The sequence below is a fragment of the Oncorhynchus mykiss genome, chromosome 27, assembly GCF_057628025.1.
Source record: "Oncorhynchus mykiss isolate SJ-2025 chromosome 27, ASM5762802v1, whole genome shotgun sequence".
NCBI lineage: Eukaryota > Metazoa > Chordata > Actinopteri > Salmoniformes > Salmonidae > Oncorhynchus > Oncorhynchus mykiss.
In genome coordinates, this window is record NC_143048.1 from 1966652 (window position 1) to 1986286 (window position 19635).

The following is a 19635-nucleotide window of genomic DNA, read 5'->3' on the forward strand; positions in this document are numbered from 1 at the left end:
AATGTGCAACTAGAGACACTGGGGTGCAAAGGAGCAAAAAAAATAATAACAGTATGGGCATGAGGTAGTTGAGTGGGCTACTTACAGATAGGCTATGTACAGGTGCAATGATCGGAAAGCTGCTCAGATAGCTGATGCTTAGATTTTTGCAATTCGTTCCAGTCATTGGCTGCAGAGAACTGGAAAGAAAGGCGGCCAAAGGAAGTGTTGGCTTTGGGGATGACCAGTGAAATATACCTGCTTTACCTAGCAAATACCTATAGATGACCTGGAGCCAGTGGGTTTGGCAATGAAAATGAAGTGAGGGTCAGCCAAAGAGAGCATACAGGTCCCAGAGGTGGGTAGTATATGGGGCTTTGGTGACAAAACGGATGGCACTGTGATAGACTACATCCAATTTGCTGAGTAGAGTGTTGGAGGCTATTTTGTAAATGATAAAAGTCGAAGTCAAGGATCGTTAGGATAGTCAGTTTTACAAGGGTATGTTTAGCAGCATGAGTGAAGGAGGCTTTGTTGCGAAATAGGAAGCCAATTCTAGATTTAATTTTGGATTGGAGATGCTTAATATGAGTCTGGAAGGAGAGTTTGCAGTCTAACCAGACACCTAGGAATTTGTAGTTGTCCACATATTCTAAGTCAGAACCGTCCAGAGGAGTGATGCTAGTCGGGTGGGCGGGTGCGGGCAACAATCGGTTGAAGAGCATGCATTTAGTTTTTCTTGCATTTAAGAGCAGTTGGAGGCCATGGAAGGAGTGTTGTATGGCATTGAAACTCGTCTGGGGGTTTGATAACACAGTGTCTAAAGATGGGCCAGAAGAATACAGAATGGTGTTGTCTGCATAGAGGTGGATCAGAGAATCACCAGCAGCAAGAGCGACATCCATTGATGTATACTGAGAAAAAAGTTGAGAATTGAACCCTGTGGCACCCCCACAGAAACTGCCAGAGGTCCGGACAACGTGCCCTCCGATTTGACACACTGAACTCTATCTGAGAAGTAGTTGGTGAACCAAGCGAGGCAGTCATTTGAGAAACCAAGACTGTTGAGTCTGCTGATGAGAATGTGGTGACTGACAGTCAAAAGCCTTGGCCAGGTAGATGAATACAGCTGCACAGTATTGTCTTTTATCGATGGCGGTTATGATATCGTTTAGGACCCCGAGTGTGGCTGACGTGCACCCATGACCAGCTCGGAAACAAGATTGCATAGCGGAGAAGGCACGGTGGGATTCGAAATGGTTGGCGATCTGTTTGTTAACTTGGCTTTCGAAGACTTTAGAAAGGCAGGGTAGGAAAGATATAGGTCTGTAACAGTTTGGGTCTAGAGTTTCTCCCCCTTTGAAGAGGGGGATGACCGCGGTAGCTTTCCAATCTTTAAGTATCTCAGATAATATGAAAAGTTGAACAGGCTAGTAATAGCGGTTGCAACAATTGCGGCGGATCATTTTAGAAAGAGAGGGTCCAGATTGTCTAGCCCAGCTGATTTGTAGTGGTCCATATCATGCAGTTCTTTCAGAACATCTTGATTTGGGTGAAGGAGAATTGGGGAGGCTTGGGCAAGTTGCTGAGGGGGGTGCAGAGCTGTTGACCGGGGTAGAGGTAGCCAGGTGGAAAGCATGGCTAGCCGCAGAAAAATGCTTATTGAAATTATTATTATCGTGGATTTATCGGTGGTGACAGTGTTTCCTAGCCTCAGTGCAGTGGGTAGCTGGGAGGAGGTGCCCTTATTCTCCATGGACTTTACAGTGTCCCAGAACTATTTGGAGTTTGTGCTAGAGGATGCAAATTTCTGTTTGAAAAAGCTAGCCTTTGCTTTCCTAACTGCCTGTGTATATTGGTTCCTAACTCCCCTTAAAAGTTGAATATCTAATGCATCAGGTTTGATGCTTATGCATCAGGTCTGGAGTCAACCAAGGGCTATATTTGTTCTTAGTTCTACATTTTTTGAACGGGGCATGCTTATTTAAGATGGCAAGGAAAGCACTTTTAAAGAATAACCAGACATCCTCTACTGACGGAATGAGGTCCTTCCAGGATACCCGGGCCAGGTCGATTAGAAAGGCCTGCTTGCTGAAGTGTTTTGGGGAGCGTTTGACAGTGATGAGGGGTGGTTGTTTGACCGCAAACCAATTACGGACGCAGGTAATGAGGCTGTGATCGCTGAGATCCTGGTTGAAGACAGCAGAGGTGTATTTAAAGGGCAGGTTGGTCAGGATGATATATATGAGGGTGCCAGTGTTTACAGATTTAGGGTTGTACCTGGTAGGATCCATGATAATTTGTGTGAGATTAAGGGCATCAAGCTAAGATTGTAGGATGGCCAGGGTGTTAAGCATATCCCAGTTTTGGTCACCTAACAGTACAAACTCTGAAGATAAATGGGGGGAAATTAATTCACATATGGTGTCCAGGGCACAGCTGGGGGCTGAGGGGGGTCTATAACAAGCAGCAACAGTGAGAGACTTATTTCTGGAAAGGTGGATTTTTAAAAGTAGAAGCTCGAACTGTTTGGGCACAGACGTGGATAACATGACAGAACTCTGCAGGCTATCCCTACAGTAGTTTGAAACTACACCCCCTTTGGCAGTTCTATCTTGGCGGAAAACGTTGAAGTTGGGGATGGAAATTTCTGAATTTTTGGTGACCTTCCTAAGCCAGGATTCAGACACGGCAAGGACATCAGGGTTGGCGGAGTGTGCTAAAGCAGTGAACAAAACAAACTTAGAGAGGAGGCTTCTGATGTTAATAATCTAAGACTGCAAGGCCTGAGAATGATTGTGTCTGAATCTGCATCGCAAGATTGAAGGAAAGAGTATCTTTGTACTTGTTAAAAATCACTAGCTTTCCTCATTCGGACAGGTTCAAAATGTTGATGTCTGTTGTTGCATAGCAAAGTCTGTATTATGTCAAATAGGGATGTATCATGTAGATTCCATGGCCTAATGGATAAGGCATCTGACTTCGAATCAGATGATTGAGGGTTCGAGTCCCTTCGTGCTTGTTAAATTTCATTAGCTTAGGAAATTTGTACTTGTTTGCAATTTCCCAAATGAAGGCATTGTCTTGTTGCTTTGAAAAGCTAGGACATTGTTATTCAACTTTAAGTGAACGTGCAAACCACAACACTACAGACACTGCTGCTTGCATTGCCATCAAAGAGTAAACCAAATTTTACAGATATTCATTGCATAAAGTCAAATTTGACTGGGAGAGCACTGTAAGAACGGCCCATGTTCTGAATTCTGTCGCTGTACCTTTCAAAAGTGCTAAAACAAATACTTATATTGACTATGTCCGTCCTAGCTCGCACATTGTCTTAATCGAAATTACAGATTGCCTCTTATCCGCTAGTCATCTCCTTATGCCATAGTTTGTACATCTCAATTGTCATTAGAAACCACATTTGTTTAAGCAAGTCAGCCATATCAGCTATGTTTTTTTAAAGGCAGTAAATGAGGCTGAATGAACTGTTTCGCTGCTAGACAAGGCTCCGCTGATAGCCAGGTGTAGCAGTGGTAAGATGTTGGGACAGCTTTATGTTTGTGGGCACCGTTTGCCACAGTTATAGTACAATTAATGTATTGTTTAGTGTTGTGTTGTGTAGTGGCTTTGCTGGTATTTGCCCCACCAAGATTTACATGCTAAAATCGCCACTGCACCCACAAAATACACATTTGCTATCAATAGCTATTTTGAATCTGTGTATAATAAAGGTCTTTACAGGGTTTACTTGACTGATGTTGTTAGTACAGAACTCTCAGATCAACCCTTAAAGAGATGAGTGGGGCTAAAGCTTAAGAGGCTGTGAACAATGATGAATGGATGTAGACAAAGAAAAGCTCTCCAGTGGTAGTACCAAAACATTCAAAGGCCATTTTCTCATAAGTGAGTATAGAAGTTGATCAACATTCAAAGCTAAATTACTTTCCCATACTTTCCCACTCAAATGTGTGTATGATATACCATTTCGTAGCTCTGAGTCTCTACTTTTATCCAATGTAAAAAACACAATTTCAAATTTTGCTATTTTACCCGGTCTGTCACAGTTTAACACCCCACTTTGTTCTCTATCCCCCTCCCCCAAACCCAAGCCTCATACATAGCCCTGTTGGTCAGTGCCCAAAGCCCTCAGCCCAGACAATCTCAACATCTCGTAAATACTTCTCAATGTTCATATTATCATAGTCTGCGCAATCTCTAGAGAGTGAAAGTCATTTTTAGGGAGGCTGAAGGTTACAACGTTTCCTTTATGAAGGCACATCCCTACCAGCTTCAGCTCAAAATCTATGCTGAGATTCTCCAACCTTAGAAATCTACACTCTAAAACCATGAAACGTGAAACATATATTTAACCTACACGTCTGTGTTTAAAGTCTCCTAAGTGTTCAGATTTCAAACACTAGTGTTTACTTTCCCATTGTCTCTCATAGGCTGACCACACCGCTCGCGTTGCAAAATATATTTAGAAATCTATGTTATTCAACAAGCGTCTGCGTTGCCAAGGGCTAAAATAGAAATCAGTTCTGTTTTCTGATGCAGATCACGCTGCAAGTCCTGTCTCTCCCATCTCCTCATTGGTTTATAGAAGCAGGAACCCACGTGCCATTTCGTCATTGGTTATACCCACGTGGGTGACTGAAAGACAAACGAGGCCAGTGGCGGTAATGCACCTAATTTATGAAAGTTGCCAATCGCAAAAGTCAAGAGAAGAAAAAGCCTAGGAGGAGAGATGACTAGAAACGATTCTGTTGACCGTTTTATGTGTGGATTTAATTGGTAGAGTAGAGGACCTTGTGTATTTCAGGTAAAATAACAACTCAATGTTTAAATCTCAGGACAAATTGGGTAGCAACAGCAAGCTAGCTAAATAGGACAAATTAGCTAGCAAGTGCAAGCTAACTAGCTAAATTGGCATAAATGTTTAATGCTTTTCGACCTGTCCCCAAATTAATATAATTGGTTCAGAGTTTGTTTTGATATTTTAACCTGCGTGTCATGATCGCGTTTGGTGTGGGGGGAAAAAAAATACATGTATGCACGATGGCACAGCGTGCAGCCGGTTTGGGTTCCATGTCAGAGTGAAAAACAATTGTGTGGGGGGCTCATTATGATATTTCCCAGCATGCTTTGGTGCAGGTTGATTTTTAGAATAGATTGTTTTAATATTTGTTTCCTCATACAAATTGATTAATTGACCTTCCACTAAACAAAAATCAATAACTTACATTTTTATCATAAACTAATCCAATCTGTCAGGTGTTGGACTTATTGTACCCATTACTGAGATGGTTATTCCAGTCTAGTTGGTTTAGGTAGTCTTGTTTATTATTTATTTCTCCTTTAGCAGTCATTCTGAGGGCAAGTTGTGGGGGATAAAATATTATAATTGTTGGATATCATCCTTCTGGCTGGATTGCAATAGGAATTACTAAAAAGAACATTGTGACTTGCAGGTCTGATGTGGCACATGAGTCAGGATTTTCAGACCAAAATCTTGAGGATAAATAGACCATTCCTAAAGGCTTTTTGAAGTGTATAGTATGTGGTCATAAAGCAAAATAGGAGTTGCAACAACCTTGTCTCTCACATTCACTCGAAAGGCATGCTGGGAAATATGAAAAACGGCTTGTGCTGAATAAACGTGTTCCTGTGTTTAAAAAGTGTTACAGTGAATAAACATGTTCTTGTGTTAACAATCTAAACACGGAGACCCATTTTCATTTTAGTTATGTGTTCAGATCCCTAAACACTTGTGTATGACCCTAATGGGTACTAAACATAATAGCCCCATTATATGTCAATTCATTCATTCAGGTCAGCTGCAGTAGAAAGCTTTACTATAATTATTTTGATAAGGTTGTGACACTTGACTAATGAGAATATTAACACTCCAGCTGTTTCATTCACATAAACCATACATCCAAACTGGTTACATACTCTTGACGGTTAGGGCTGGCATGACGGTTATGACGTCGAAGTTTGCTCTGAAAACACGTTGGCATTTCAATTGTGTGGACATTTCAGCCTCATCACTTAATTTACATACTTCAAGGTTTGAGCACCCCTTCTGTGGTTTATGGCAATTCCTGGTTAGAATGTGTGGTGTGGGATGTCTATGTTGTGATTGGACGGTGTGTACTGTATGTGTAAGGAGTCTTACCTGGGCTCCTTTAGCAGGGAAACACTGGCAGGTGGAGCAGTCCCGCCCCCCACAGAGTCCCTCCGGTTGGTCCCCCTGCAAGACACAAACACACAGTAACTGTCATGCAACACACAAACACACAGCCACTGTCAGACACATTACATTGGTCCACCTGCACACAACACAAACACGCAGTCACTGTGATGATAGACACAAACACACAGCGACACAGTTACTATCTGTCTTCTCTCCACTGGCCTATCGGTTCAATAAAATCACACACAAAAAGTAACTCCTTACCAGACAAAAATGACCTAGGCCTTTGCAGGGCTATCCATGAACTAACACATGGGGCTCTATTTCTGGCGTTTATAAGGCAGAGCAAATGTCAAATGCACACGTTGGCAATTTCGACTTGTAAAAATGGGCACTCTGCTATTTTCAATCCCTTGTGCCAGTGTTTAGGTAACTTACCTGTCTAACATCTGCTCGCTTGCACTGAGGTGCGAGGGTTGGAAATATCTAAGGTGTGTCCTTAAAACGTGCGCCAAAGTGCCAATTTCAGGCAGTGCAACTGTGGATATTTAAGACCAAATAAAAGCTGATCTTAGCAGTAAGACAGTCGGTTATGGCACAGTAACTTTATCAGTAGCCTATCATCTATGTTTTATTAAAATACCACCTTTACAAAACAGAACAGTCAACAGATATTCTCATTTTTTCTTTAAACTGGATATTATGTTCATGTGAAAAGCTGAATACATGTTTGTTAATATCTAGGGGTTAGGTAACTGTAGGCTACTGTATTTAATAAACGACACCCCTGCTGAATTGGAGTTTATGAGAATGAAACATCAAACACCGTAAATAGACAACCACATGAAAAGCTTTGGAGCAGGTTTTCTTTGGCCAATGAGTGATCAAGCACTCTTCACAACTACAATCTATTAAATCATAGAAGGCCTGCCTCTTTGCACTTATGACAGGTGTTGCGCCAATAATTCCCACTGTCAAAAAATATCAAAAATATTTCTGACATACGGTAGTGTGCAAAAGTCTTAGGTAGGTTTGAAAAAATGCTGTAAAGTAAGAATGCTTTCAAAAACAGACATGTTAATAGATTATATTTATCAATGAACTATCATCGAGTCTGTCTGGGATTACAGGAAGAGAGAGAAGCACCTGAGGCTGCCTAAGTGCGTGAACAGAAGAAAAATCAAATCCATATTTGGTGTGACCACCCTTTGCCTTCAAAAAAGCATACATTCTTGTAGGTACACTTGCACAAAGCCAGGTATTTTGTAGGCATATAGGCAGGTGCATGATTAAACAACTATACCAAACAGGTGCTAATGATCATCAATTCAATATGTAGGTTGAAACACAATCATTAACTGAAACAGAAACAGCTGTATAGGAAGAATAAACTGGGTGAGGAACAGCCAAACTTAGCTAACAAGGTGAGGTTGCTGAAGACAGTTTACTGTCAAACGTCATACACCATGGCAAGACTGACCACAGCAACAAGACACAAGGTAGTTATACTGCATCAGCAATGTCTCTCCCAGGCAGACATTTCAAGGCAGACAGGGGTTTCCAGATGTGCTGTCCATGCTCTTTATGAAGAAGCACAAAGAAATGGGCAACGTTGAGGACCGTAGACACAGTGGTCGGCCAAGGAAACTCATCTGCATCAGATGAAAGACACATCATGCTTACTTCCCTTTGCAATCTGAAGATGTCCAGCTGTGCCATCTTCTCAGAATTGGCAGAAAACAGTGGGACCGTGATACACCCATCTACTGTACTGTCCGGAGAAGTCGTGGCCGTCATGGAAGAATTGCGGCCAAAAAGCTATGACAGAAGGCAGTTTGTTCACCGAAGGGCTGGAGAGTAGTACACAAATGAGTGTCTGCAGGCAACAGTGAAGCATGGTGGAATTTCCTTGCAAGTTTGGGGCTGCATTTCTGCAAATAGAGTTGGGGATTTGGTAATTTGGGGATTTGGTCTCCTCAATGCTGAGAAGTACAGTCAGATACTTATGCATCATGCAATACCATTAGGGGGGCATCTGTTTGGCCCCAAATTTATTCTGCAGCATGAAGACCCCAAACATACAGAGAAAGTCATTAAGAACTATCTTCAGCGTAAAGAAGAACAAGGAATCCTGGAAGTGAACATCATCGAGTCTGTCTGGGATTACAGGAAGAGAGAGAAGCACCTGAGGCTGCCTAAATCCACAGAAGCACTGTGGTTAGTTCTCCAAGATGTTTGGGCCAACCTACCTGCCGAGTTCCTTCAAAAACTGTGTGCAAGTGTACCTAGAAGAATTTATGCTGTTTTGAAGGCAAAGGGGGTCACACCAAATATTGATTTGTTGTAGATTTTTCTTCTGTTCACTCACTTTGCATTTTGTTAATTGATAAATATAATCCATTAAAATGTCTATTTTTGAAAGCATTCTTACTTTACAGCATTTTTTAACACCTGCTTAAAACTTTTGAACAGTACTGTACCAACAACGCAACAGCAAGTGCGCTGAGATTTATGTTTGCGTTAGGTTTGTTAAAACAGAGCCCAGAGTGGATATACACAGAGTGAGCAGATGGCACAGCAGCTCCTAACAACCCAAACCTCTGTTTAACACCGTAATATGTACCACAAACAACCCAGTGATGCATGACACTGCAATCACAGTATAGTCAACAGAAGAGTTGGCATAGAAATGAAAGAATTAGAACATAAACACACAGTATTATTGAATAGATGGGTCATATACACATCTATCTTGTTGCACAGAGCAGTCCAGTACAGTCATGGGATTGAAGAAAACAGACTGAAAAGGGAGGGACTAACTGGACATCCTGTTTCAATAAGAAAAGTTTTTAATTGCAAACTTATTTTAGAATTCCCATCGGGTGTCCTAATGACATAACTCAGGTAAGTCCTTTAAATCGACAGTCTGGGGAAGGGTTGCAGGACAAAGGAGAGGGGGTAGCGATGAGCTCCTTGTTGACAGCAGAACAGCTCCCTGCACAGTCCTTTGATTACTACTGCAATTACTGCCATCAATCTCCTGGAGGGAGAGACTCATATAGCACTGCCAACAACAACTATCAACACAGGGAGCAGAAGGCAGATGATGAGAGGGAGAGAGTCAGGGTGGCTCCATCACTGATCCTCTGGCACAAATGTTTGTATATAATCATACACTATTGTACATGTACACGTGGGCCCGCACGCACACGCACGCACACACGTGCGCACACATGCACACACAGTAGCTGTGCATTTAGACACACGTTTCAATGCATCTGGCAGAGGTTTCAAAGAGTGAGGTGTTTATAGAGAATCTAATGGTTTAAGTGGCCTTGATGACATCACCTGTGTGGGTTTAGAGATGTGGAGGCTGATTGTCTCACTCCCTGATCAGAGTGTCCGCATGCCTCGCTCTCAAACCCAGTTACAAGAGACAGATAAGAGTTCTGGGGTACGAGGGTGGACGCATGAGTGACAGCCATGCATAGCCTATTACGACTACCGCCCCGTAGCACTCACATCCGTCATCATGAAGTGCTTTGAGAGACTAGTCAAGGACCATATCACCTCCACCCTACCTGACACCCTAGACCCACTCCAATTTGCTTACCGCCCAAATAGGTCCACAGACGATGCAATCTCAACCACACTGCACACTGCCCTAACCCATCTGGACAAGAGGAATACCTATGTGAGAATGCTGTTCATCGACTACAGCTCGGCGTTCAACACCATAGTACCCTCCAAGCTCGTCATCAAGCTCGAGACCCTGGGTCTCGACCCCGCCCTGTGCAACTGGGTACTGGACTTCCTGACGGGCCGCCCCCAGGTGGTGAGGGTAGGCAACAACATCTCCTCCCCGCTGATCCTCAACACTGGGGCCCCACAAGGGTGCGTTCTGAGCCCTCTCCTGTACTCCCTGTTCACCCACGACTGCGTGGCCACGCACGCCTCCAACTCAATCATCAAGTTTGCGGACGACACAACAGTGGTAGGCTTTATTACCAACAACGACGAGACGGCCTACAGGGAGGAGGTGAGGGCCCTCGGAGTGTGGTGTCAGGAAAATAACCTCACACTCAACGTCAACAAAACTAAGGAGATGATTGTGGACTTCAGGAAACAGCAGAGGGAACACCCCCCTATCCACATCGATGGAACAGTAGTGGAGATGGTAGCAAGTTTTAAGTTCCTCGGCATACACATCACAGACAAACTGAATTGGTCCACTCACACAGACAGCATCGTGAAGAAGGCGCAGCAGTGCCTCTTCAACCTCAGGAGGCTGAAGAAATTCGGCTTGTCACCAAAAGCACTCACAAACTTCTACAGATGCACAATCGAGAGCATCCTGTCGGGCTGTATCACCGCCTGGTACGGCAACTGCTCCGCCCTCAACCGTAAGGCTCTCCAGAGGGTAGTGAGGTCTGCACAACGCATCACCGGGGGCAAACTACCTGCCCTCCAGGACACCTACACCACCCGATGTTACAGGAAGGCCATAAAGATCATCAAGGACATCAACCACCCGAGCCACTGCCTGTTCACCCCGCTATCATCCAGAAGGCGAGGTCAGTACAGGTGCATCAAAGCTGGGACCGAGAGACTGAAAAACAGCTTCTATCTCAAGGCCATCAGACTGTTAAACAGCCACCACTAACATTGAGTGGCTGCTGCCAACACACTGACAATGACACTGACTCAACTCCAGCCACTTTAATAATGGGAATTGATAGGAAATGATGTAAATATATCACTAGCCACTTTAAGCAATGCTACCTTATATAATGTTACTTACCCTACATTATTCATCTCACATGCATACGTATATACTGTACTCTATATCATCGACTGCATCCTTATGTAATACATGTATCACTAGCCACTTTAACTATGCCACTTTGTTTACATACTCATCTCATATGTATATACTGTACTCGATATCATCTACTGTATCTTGCCTATGCTGCTCTGTACCATCACTCATTCATATATCCTTATGTACATATTCTTTATCCCCTTACACTGTGTATAAGACAGTAGTTTTGGAATTGTTAGTTAGATTACTTGTTGGTTATTACTGCATTGTCGGAACTAGAAGCACAAGCATTTCGCTACACTCGCATTAACATCTGCTAACCATGTGTATGTGACAAATAAAATTTGATTTGATACACACTAGGCCTGTCTGAATACCTGTACCTGAATACCTTGCATTTTAAATAGTACTGATTGGATATGCGTATGCACAAATAGGAAATCAACGTTTTATAGTAAACTTCGACAATTGAGTATGCTTTAAATTCCAGAATGTTACACTAATTTCGGCTTTTTAACAAGTATGGAATTGTGCATCAGGCAAGGGCATATGGAGACGGGCTGTACTAAAATCAACGAATGGCGGGAAACAACGCAATTGCGCATTAGATGAGGCATTCTCAGTATGGAGGAGGCTAGTAATGTTAATATTTGTTGCTTCCAGCATATGTTTTCTAATTAGTATGTAGTACAATTAGTACACAGTATGTTGCTTTAGTAACTAGTAGGGAAGACAGATTTCAGACACAGCAACATACAGACAGCATAGACCGGATTATTTAAATAAAGTACAGCCACAAACAAGGATCAGTTCTTCATTCATTAAAGTAATTAATAAAAGTTAAATCATGATGAATTAATGCAAAATGACAAGTGATTAGTCTTGACCCATATATCTTATCTGAATCAAGTGGTATGTTGACACCTGAACCCACACAAAAAAACCATGGGGAAAGAGTTTCAAGCAGTGTCAGGCAGTCAGCTGAGGACACTTGTCCGTTAAGCCACTTTTACCTTTGCCCCGCAAGGCCTTTGAAAAAACTGTGTGTGATTAACCTTGAGACTTGGAATGACACACAACCCATCCAGCACCAAAACAGGAGCTCAGGCATACAGACACAATGTGGCAGTAAAGACTGGAAGATTCATACAATGCTCAATGAATTGAATGATACAATATGGGTAAAATATGGGTCTTATTAAAAATTCCTAATTGACTAAGCAATATTTAAAATGTCAAATGTGAACATGCTTAAACTTCACATATAAACATCCCTTTTTCAAGACCCAGTCTTTCAAGGATAATTCGTAACAATCCAAATAACTTCACAGATCTTCATTGTAAAGGGTTTAAACATAATGAACCATAAACAATTAATGAACATGCACCTGTAGAACTGTCGTTAAGACACTAAAACAGCTTACAGACGGTAGGTAATTAAGGTCACACTTATGAAAACTTAGGACACTAAAGAGAACTTTCTACTGACTCTAAAAAACACCCAAAGAAAGATGCCCAGGGTGCCTGCTCATCTGCGTGAACGTGCCTTAGGCATGCTGCAAGGAGGCATGAGGACTGCAGACGTGGCCAGGGCAATAAATTGCAATGTCTGTACCATGAGACGCCTAAGACAGCGCTACAGGGAGACAGGACGGACAGCTCATCGTCCTTGCAGTGGCAAACCACGTGTAACAACACCTGCACAGGATCGGTACATCCGAACATTACACCTGCGGGACAGGTACATGATGGCAACAACAGCTGCCCGAGTTACACCAGGAATGCACAATCCCTCCATCAGAGCTGAGACTGTCTGCAATAGGCTGAGAGAGGTTGGACTGAAGGCTTGTAGGCCCTGTTGTAAAGGCAGGTCCTCACCAGACATCACCGACAACAATGTCGCCTATGGTCACAAACCCACCATCGCTGAACCAGACAGGACTGGCAAAAAGTGCTCTTCACTGACGAGTCGCGGTTTGGTCTCAACAGGGGTAATTGTCGGATTCGCGTTTATCGTCGAAGGAATGAGCGTTACACCGAAGCCTGTACTCTGTAGCGGGATCGATTTGGAGGTGGCGGTCCGGACTGAGCTTGTTGTCATGACAGGCAATCTCAACGCTGTGCGTTACAGGAAAGAGATCCTCCTCTCTCATGTGGTACACTTCCTGCAGGATCATCCTGACATGACCCTCCAGCATAACAATGCCACCAGCCATACTGCTCGTTCTGTGCGTGATTTCCTACAAGACAGGCATGTCTTGGCCAGCAAAGAGCCCAGATCTCAATCCCACTGAGCACGTCTGGGACCTGTTGGATCAGAGGGTGAGGGCTAGGGCCATTCCCCCCAGAAATGTCCAGGAACTTTCAGGTGCCTTGGTGGAAGAGTGGGGTAACATCTCACAGCAAGAACTGGCAAATCTGGTGCAATCAATGAGGAGGAGAAGTGCTGCAGTACTTAATGCAGCTGGTGGCTACACCAGATACTGACTGTTACTTTGGATTTTGATCCCCCCCCCTTTGTTCAGGGACACATTACTCCATTTCTGTTAGTCACATGTCTTATAAACTTGTTCAGTTTATGTCTCAGTTGTTGAATCTTGTTATGTTCATACAAATATTTACACATGTTAATTAAGTTAGCTGAAAATAAACACTGTTGACAGTGAGAGAACATTTCTTTTTTTGCTGAGTTTACAAATGCAGTCAGTGGGAATAGGGGCCAGGTGAGCGCAATGGAAGTTCCAGAGGGATCCATGACAGTGACCATTGAGACCTTTCACAATGGATCCCTGCATATACAATGAATAAGACAAAATCTAAATCAGATACAGTTGAAGTCGGAAGTTACACCTTAGCCAAATACTTTTAAACTCAGTTTTTCACAATTCCTGACAATTCCTGACATCTTAGTAAAAATTCCCTGTCAGTTAGGATCACTGCTTTATTTTAAGAATGTGAAATGTCCGAATAATAGTAGAGAGGATGGTTTATTTCAGCTTTTATTTCTTTCATCACATTCCCAGTGGGTCAGACGTTTAAATACACTCAATTAGTATTTGGTAGCATTGCCTTTAAATTGGTTAACTTGGGTCAAACATTTCGGGTAGCCTTCCACAAGCTTCCCACAATAAGTTGGGTGAATTTTGGCCCATTCCTCCTGACAGAGCTGGTGTAACTGAGTCCGGTTTGTAGGCCTCCTTGCTCGCACACGCCTCCTTGCTCGCACACACAGTTCTGCCCACAATTTTTTACAGGATTGAGGTCAGGGCTTGTGATGGCCACTCCAATACCTTGACTTTGTTGTCCTTAAACCATTTTGCCACAACTTTGGAAGTATGCTTGGGGTCATTGTCCATTTGGAAGACCCATTTGTGACCAAGCATTAATTTCCTGACTGATGTCTTGAGATGTTACTTCAACATATCCACGTAGTTTTCCTCCCTCATGATACCATCTATTTTGTGACCATCTATTTTTGTGAAGTGCACCAGTCCCTCCTGCAGCAAAGCACCCCCACAACATGATGCTGCCACCCCCATGCTTCACGTTTGGGATGGTGTTCTTTGGCTTGCAAGCCTCCCCCTTTTTCCTCCAAACATAACAATGGTCATTATGGCCAAACAGTTCTATTTTTGTTTCATCAGACCAGAGGACATTTCTCCAAAAAGTACGATCTTTTCCCCATGTGCAGTTGCAATCCGTAGTCTGGCTTTTTATTGGCGGTTTTGGAACAGTGGCTTCTTCCTTGCTGAGAGGCCTTTCAGGTTATGTCGATATAGGACTCATTTTACTGTGGATATAGATACTTTTGCACCCGTTTCCTCCTGCATCTTCACAAGGTCCTTTGCTGTTGTTCTGGGATTGATTTGACCTTTTCACACCAAAGTACGTTCATCTCGAGGAGAAAGAACGCGTCTCCTTCCTAAGCAGTATGACGGCTGCGTGGTCCCATGGTGTTTATACTTGCATACTATTGTTTGTACAGATGAACGTGGTACCTTCAGGCGTTTGGAAATTGCTCCCAAGGATGAACCAGACTTGTGGAGGTCTAAAAAAAAATCTGAGGTTTTGGCTGATTTCTTTTGATTTTCCCATGATGTCAAGCAAAAGAGGCACTTGAAATACATCCACAGGTACACCTCCTATTGACTCAAATTATGTCATTTAGCCTATCAGAAGCTTCTAAAGCCATTACATCATTTTCTGGAATTTCCCAAGCTGTTTAAAGGCAGTCAACCTAGTGTATGTAAACTTCTAACACACTGGAATTGTGATACAGTGAATGATAAGTGAAATAATCTGTCTGTAAACAATTGTTGGAAAAATTACTTATGTCATGCACAAAGTAGATGCCTTAATCGACTTGCCAAAACTATAGTTTGTTAACAAGAAATTTGTAGAGTGGTTGAAAACGAGTTTTAAGACTCCAACCTAAATGTATGTAAACTTCCGACTTCAACTGTACAATTTAAAACAAACTGTAATAGAGCTCAACACAAATATTTAAGAATAGAAAAAGGACAGGGCCATATAATTCTGGCTTTCTTTTTTAGTAATGCTGGTTTTCTTATCCACCAGATAGTCGGCCATAGCCTCGTATGAAACATCCTGTAAGCTTGTGAGGCTAAGTTGGCCATTGGTCATGTCATTCATTTGTATTGGCCATTTGAATCAGTCCCTGATTGGAAGTAAAGCCACACTGTTGGGGTTGCATGCATTCCACAAATTAGTTGCCTTGGAGTGTTGGCATATTACATGAGATGTTTTGTGTGTTTTGATGGTGTATCAGGGCAAAATGGTTCATGGATATTCTTTAATATTCCACAAAACTACCCTAGATCTTTCCACCAATATCCCTGCATATCCAATATGCATATCCGGAGCTAGCCAGCTGAAGAGTTCCATCAGCCACTCCTGGGCTACAATCACCTATCCGGACCCGTTTTACTGCCGATGCGGAGCCCCACCGGGCCTTCACGACTAGACTACTGACGTTATCTGCCCGAGGGAGTTATCCAACTGGCCACTCCATCGCAACGAAGTCTGAATGCCCATCTGCGGCCCGCTAATCGTTAGCTGTCTTATCGGCTGATATCTGAATAGGTCTATCGGACAATTTTCTTGGGCCACTATAACTATAACTATTTTGCCAATTAGATTGGTCCCCTCTACCACACGGAACCCCACTAATCTACAGACGGAAACGAACAAGGTGGCTAAAAACAGACCTCCATCTGCCAGCTTGCTACCCATGGCCCGGCTAGCTGTCTGAATTGCCGTAACCCCAACCAACCTCCTAGACGACCAATTCTCATAGCTTTTAGCCGTACCCCTATCCTACTCCTCCTGTTCCTCTGGTGATGTAGAGGTGAATCCAGGCCCTGCAGTGCCTAGGTCCACTCCTATTCCCCAGGCACTCTCTTTTGGTGACTTCTGTAACCGTAATAGCCTTGGTTTCATGCATGTTAACATTAGAAGCCTGCTCCCTAAGTTTGTTTTCTTCAATTCTTTAGCACACTCTGCCAACCCGGATGTCCTAGCCGTGTCTGAATCCTGGCTTAGGAAGACCAACAAAAACTCAGAAATCTCCATCCATAACTACAACATTTTCAGACAAGATAGAACCGGCCAAAGGATCGGTGTTGCAATCTACTGCAGAGTTGGCCTGCAGAGTTCTGTCCTACTATCCAGGTCTGTACCCAAACAATTTGAATTTCTACGTTTAAAAATCCAACTCTCTAAAGACAAGTCTCACCGTTGCCACCTGCTATAGACCACCCTCTGCCCCCAGCTGTGCTCTGGACACAAATTTGTGAACTGATTTCCCCCCATCTATCTTCAAAGATTGTGCTGCTAGGTGACCTAACCTGGAACATGCTTAACACACCATCCATCGTACAATCTAAGCTTGATGCTCTCAATCTCACACAAATTATCAATGAACCTACCAGGTACCACCCCAAAACTGTAAACACGGGCACCCTCCTAGATATCATCCTAACCAACTTGCCCTCTAAATACACCTCTGCTGTCTTCAAACAAGATCTCAGCAATCACTGCCTCATTGCCTGCATCCGTAAAGGGTCAGCGGTCAAACTACCTCCACTCATAACTGTCAAAAGCTCCCTGAAACACTTCAGCGAGCAGGCCTTTCTAATCGACCTGGCCCGGGTATCCTGGAAGGATATTGACCTCATCCCGTCAGTAGAGGATGCCTGGTTATTTTTTTTAAATGCCTTCCTCACCATCTTAAATAAGCATGCCCCAATCAAGAAATTTAGAACCAGGAACAGATATAGCCCTTGGTTCTCTCCCTTAAACACAAAAAACATCCTGTGGCGTTCTGCATTAGCATCGAACAACCCCTGTGATATGCAACTTTTCAGGGAAATTAGTAACCAATATACACAGGCAGTTAGAAAAGCCAAGGCAGAAATGTGCTTCCTGCAACACAAACTCAAAAAAGTTCTGGGACACTGTAAAGTCCATGGAGAATAAGAACACCTCCTCCCAGCTGCCCACTGCACTGAGGATAGGAAACTCTGTCACCACCGATAAATCCACTATAATTGAGAATTTCAATAAGTATTTTTCTACGTCTGGCCATGCTGTCCACCTGGCTACCCCTACCCCGGTCAACAGCACTGCACCCCCAACAGCAACTCGCCCAAGCCTTCCCCATTTCTCCTTCTCCCAAATCCAGTCAGCTGATGTTCTGAAAGAGTTGCAAAATCTTTCTTTCTAAAATTATCTGCCGAAATTGTCACAACCACTATTACTAGCCTGTTCAACCACTCTTTCGTGTCATCTGAGATTCCCAAAGATTGGAAAGCCGCTGCGGTCATCCCCCCCTTCAAAGGGGGGGACACTCTTGACCCAAACTGTTACAGACCTATATATATTCTACCCTGCCTTTCTAAGGCCTTCGAAAGCCAAGTCAACAAACAGATTACCGACCATTTCGAATCCCACCGCACCTTCTCCGCTATGCAATCTGGTTTCAGAGCTGGTCATGGGTGCACCTCATCCACGCTCAAGGTCCTAAACGATATCTTAACCACCATCGACAAGAAACAATACTGTGCAGCCATATTCATTGACCTGGCCAAGGCTGTCGACCCTGTCAATCACCACATCCTCATCGGCAGACTCGATAGCCTTGGTTTCTCAAATGACTGCCTCGCCTGGATCACCAACTACTTCTCTGATAGAGTTCAGTGTGTCAAATCGGAGGGCCTGTTGTCCGGGTCTCTGGCAGTCTCTATGGGGGTGCCACAGGGTTGAATTCTTGGGCCGACTCTCTTCTCTGTATACATTAATGATGTCGCTCTTGCTGCTGGTGAGTCTCTGATCCACCTCTACGCAGACGACACCATTCTGTATACTTCTGGCCCTTCTTTGGACACTGTGTTAACAACCCTCCAGATGAGCTTCAATGCCATTACAACTCTCCTTCAGTGGCCTCTAACTGCTCTTAAATACAAGTAAAACTAAATGCATGCTCTTCAACCAATCGCTGCCTGCACCTGCCTGTCCATCCAGCATCACTACTCTGGACGGTTCTGACTTAGAATATGTGGACAACTACAAATACCTAGGTATCTGGTTAGACTGTAAACTCTCCTTCCAGACTCAAACATCCAACCTAAGTGTATGTAAACTTCCGACTTCAACTGTACAATTTAAAACAAGCTGTAATAGCGCTCAACACAAATATTTAAGAATAGAAAAAAGACAGGGCCATATAATTCTGGCTTTCTCGTATGAAACATCCTGTAAGCTTGTGAGGCTATCAAACATCTCCAATCCAAAGTTAAATCTAGAATTGGCTTCCTATTTCACAACAAAGCATCCTTCACTCATGCTGCCAAACATACCCTCGTAAAACTGACTATCCTACCGATCCTCGACTTCGGCGATGTAATTTACAAAAGAGCCTCCAATACCATACTCAATAAAGTGGATGCAGTCTATCACAGTATCATCCGTTTTGTCACCAAAGCCCCATATACTACACACCACTGCAACCTGTACGCTCTCGTTGGCTGGCCCTCGCTTCATACTCGTCGCCAAACCCACTGACTCCAGGTCATCTACAAGACCCTGCTAGGTAAAGTCCCCCCTTATCTCAGCTCGCTGGTCACCATAGCAGCACCCACCTGTAGCACGTGCTTCAGCAGGTACATCTCTCTGGTCACCCCCAAAGCCAATTCTTCCTTTGGCCATCTCTCCTTCCAGTTCAATGCTGCCAATGACTAGAACGAACTACAAAAATCTCTGAAACTGGAAACACTTATCTCTCTCACTAGCTTTAAGCACCAGCTGTCAGAGCAGCTCACAGATTACTGCACCTGTACATAGCCCATCTATAATTTAGCCCAAACAACTACCTCTCACCCTACTGTATTTCTTTATGTATTTTGCTCCTTTGCACCCCATTATTTATATTTCTACTTTGCACATTCTTCCACTGCAAATCTACCATTCCAGTGTTTTACTTGCTATATTGTATTTACTTCGCCACCATGGCCTTTTTTTTGCCTTTACCTCCCTTATCTCACCTCATTTGCTCACATTGTATTTTGACTTATTTTTCTACTGTATTATTGACTGTATGTTTGTTTTACTCCATGTG

General features: G+C 43.4%; 1 protein-coding gene across 4 annotated transcripts in view; it reads right to left on the minus strand.

The window, feature by feature from the left end:
- The window catches only part of col4a4 (collagen, type IV, alpha 4), a 159463-nt gene that overhangs the window by 119759 nt on the left and 20069 nt on the right, over positions 1-19635 (minus strand). For all 4 annotated transcript variants that reach the window (XM_090224153.1, XM_090224154.1, XM_090224155.1 and 1 more), the window contains one exon: positions 6161-6235. In XM_090224153.1, coding sequence (XP_090080279.1) covers positions 6161-6235 — 75 coding nt within the window. The remainder of the gene's footprint in view (positions 1-6160; positions 6236-19635) is intronic.